The sequence below is a fragment of the Penaeus monodon genome, chromosome 15 (genome assembly GCF_015228065.2).
Source record: "Penaeus monodon isolate SGIC_2016 chromosome 15, NSTDA_Pmon_1, whole genome shotgun sequence".
Taxonomy (NCBI): Eukaryota; Metazoa; Arthropoda; class Malacostraca; order Decapoda; family Penaeidae; genus Penaeus; species Penaeus monodon.
Genome location: NC_051400.1, coordinates 1,267,261 through 1,268,657, shown reverse-complemented (window position 1 = coordinate 1,268,657; position 1,397 = coordinate 1,267,261). Strand labels below are relative to the sequence as shown.

General features: G+C 44.8%; 1 protein-coding gene across 1 annotated transcript in view; it reads left to right on the top strand.

Moving 5' to 3' along the window:
• LOC119582085 overlaps positions 1-1,397 on the top strand; it is a 36,499-nt gene that overhangs the window by 28,756 nt on the left and 6,346 nt on the right. The window contains exons 18-19 of the mRNA XM_037930332.1: positions 27-238; positions 515-717. Coding sequence (XP_037786260.1) covers positions 27-238; positions 515-717 — 415 coding nt within the window. The remainder of the gene's footprint in view (positions 1-26; positions 239-514; positions 718-1,397) is intronic.

The window sequence follows — 1,397 nt, the reverse complement described above, 5'->3', positions numbered from 1 at the left end:
ATATCATGCTTTACATAATGCATCAGAACCCGGACCGTCCCACGCTGTTACCGAGTCAAGGAATCCACGGGACCTGACGCTCGCTGTTGAAATACCAACCCAGGCCGGCGGTGTCTTGCTCAACTGTTCGCTGTCTGTGCAAGGTACCGATCACAAGTGCACTAAAGATTTCAATAGAGAGCTTTCTGCTGACGCCTGTCCACCTCCCATCAACCGGAACTCTACAATCTGTCCGAAGGTAGGCAGGTCTGTTGGTGCTTCCTGTTTCTTGGGGATATATTGTAATATATTATCCTTTTTGAGACCACATTCTTTGATGATTATTTTAGAGTATATGTGATTCTGTCTGGGTGAGTGAAGAAATCTCTCTCTCTATCTGTTCTCAATTCACGAGAACTAACGGTTAAGAACACAATTGTTATGAATATTTAGTAGTACACGCGATTAAGTTTTACATCTCGAAAACTAAGTTTGCGTGAGTGACGAAAGTATTTCTCTCTTTGTCTGCTGTCAGTTCACGGGACTAACGGAGGGCAAGCTGTACATGGTGGAGACCTGGTGCTGTAATTCCAAGTACTGTGGCGCAAGGACCCTCAGTCAGGTAGCCACCACCCCTTCGCCACCCACATTGTCTGCAGCGCCTACTGTCATGGAGTCGAGTAATACGACCATCACCCTCGCTCTCCCTACCCTGACACGTCGCGGAGATGGAAACAGGTGAGAGGAGGGAGGGAAAAGGATGCTGGAACGGCAGCACATTCCGAGATGTATCGCAATGACGACGTTCAAAGTTGTAATTATGAATAGCGGTACTTGATTTGCGTAATCGGGGTCATCGTAATTTGTAGAGGGTTACTCTTCATCCATATTGTTTTCATCATTATTACAATGTCCAATTTTCACATAGAATTAATGTGTCCAGTTATTGTAAGCTTGTCTGGTGCTATTAATTTCAATTTGCTGGCTGTTCACTCGTTCGTGTAACGTTACAGCGTTTCACAAATACTCGCACTCCTTTAACACAGAGTCCTAGTCCTTAGTTTCTGGATAACGTTCAAAGGCAGAAGGCATTAGAATATTAAGTCAACAGACTAAAAACTCCAGAAAAGCAAGAGTCATAAAACCACGGTTAATGACAACTTAACCTAGACCTGGTTACACACCCTCTCTCCCCGGCGTAACAGCCCATACTATACCCCACGCCTAGAATATACCGGGGTTATTTTAGGCTGGGCTGTTTTTATACCCGGCATAAGTTAGGCTAGGCCAGTTTATAGCCACGGGTATAAAATGATCTAGGTACGAATATCCCACCCCCCTAGGCCTTGTGCATTGTCCAGTGAATTATAATAGTTCTGCATATTGAGTCTGGACAAGTGTTCAGTTGATGGTGGTCA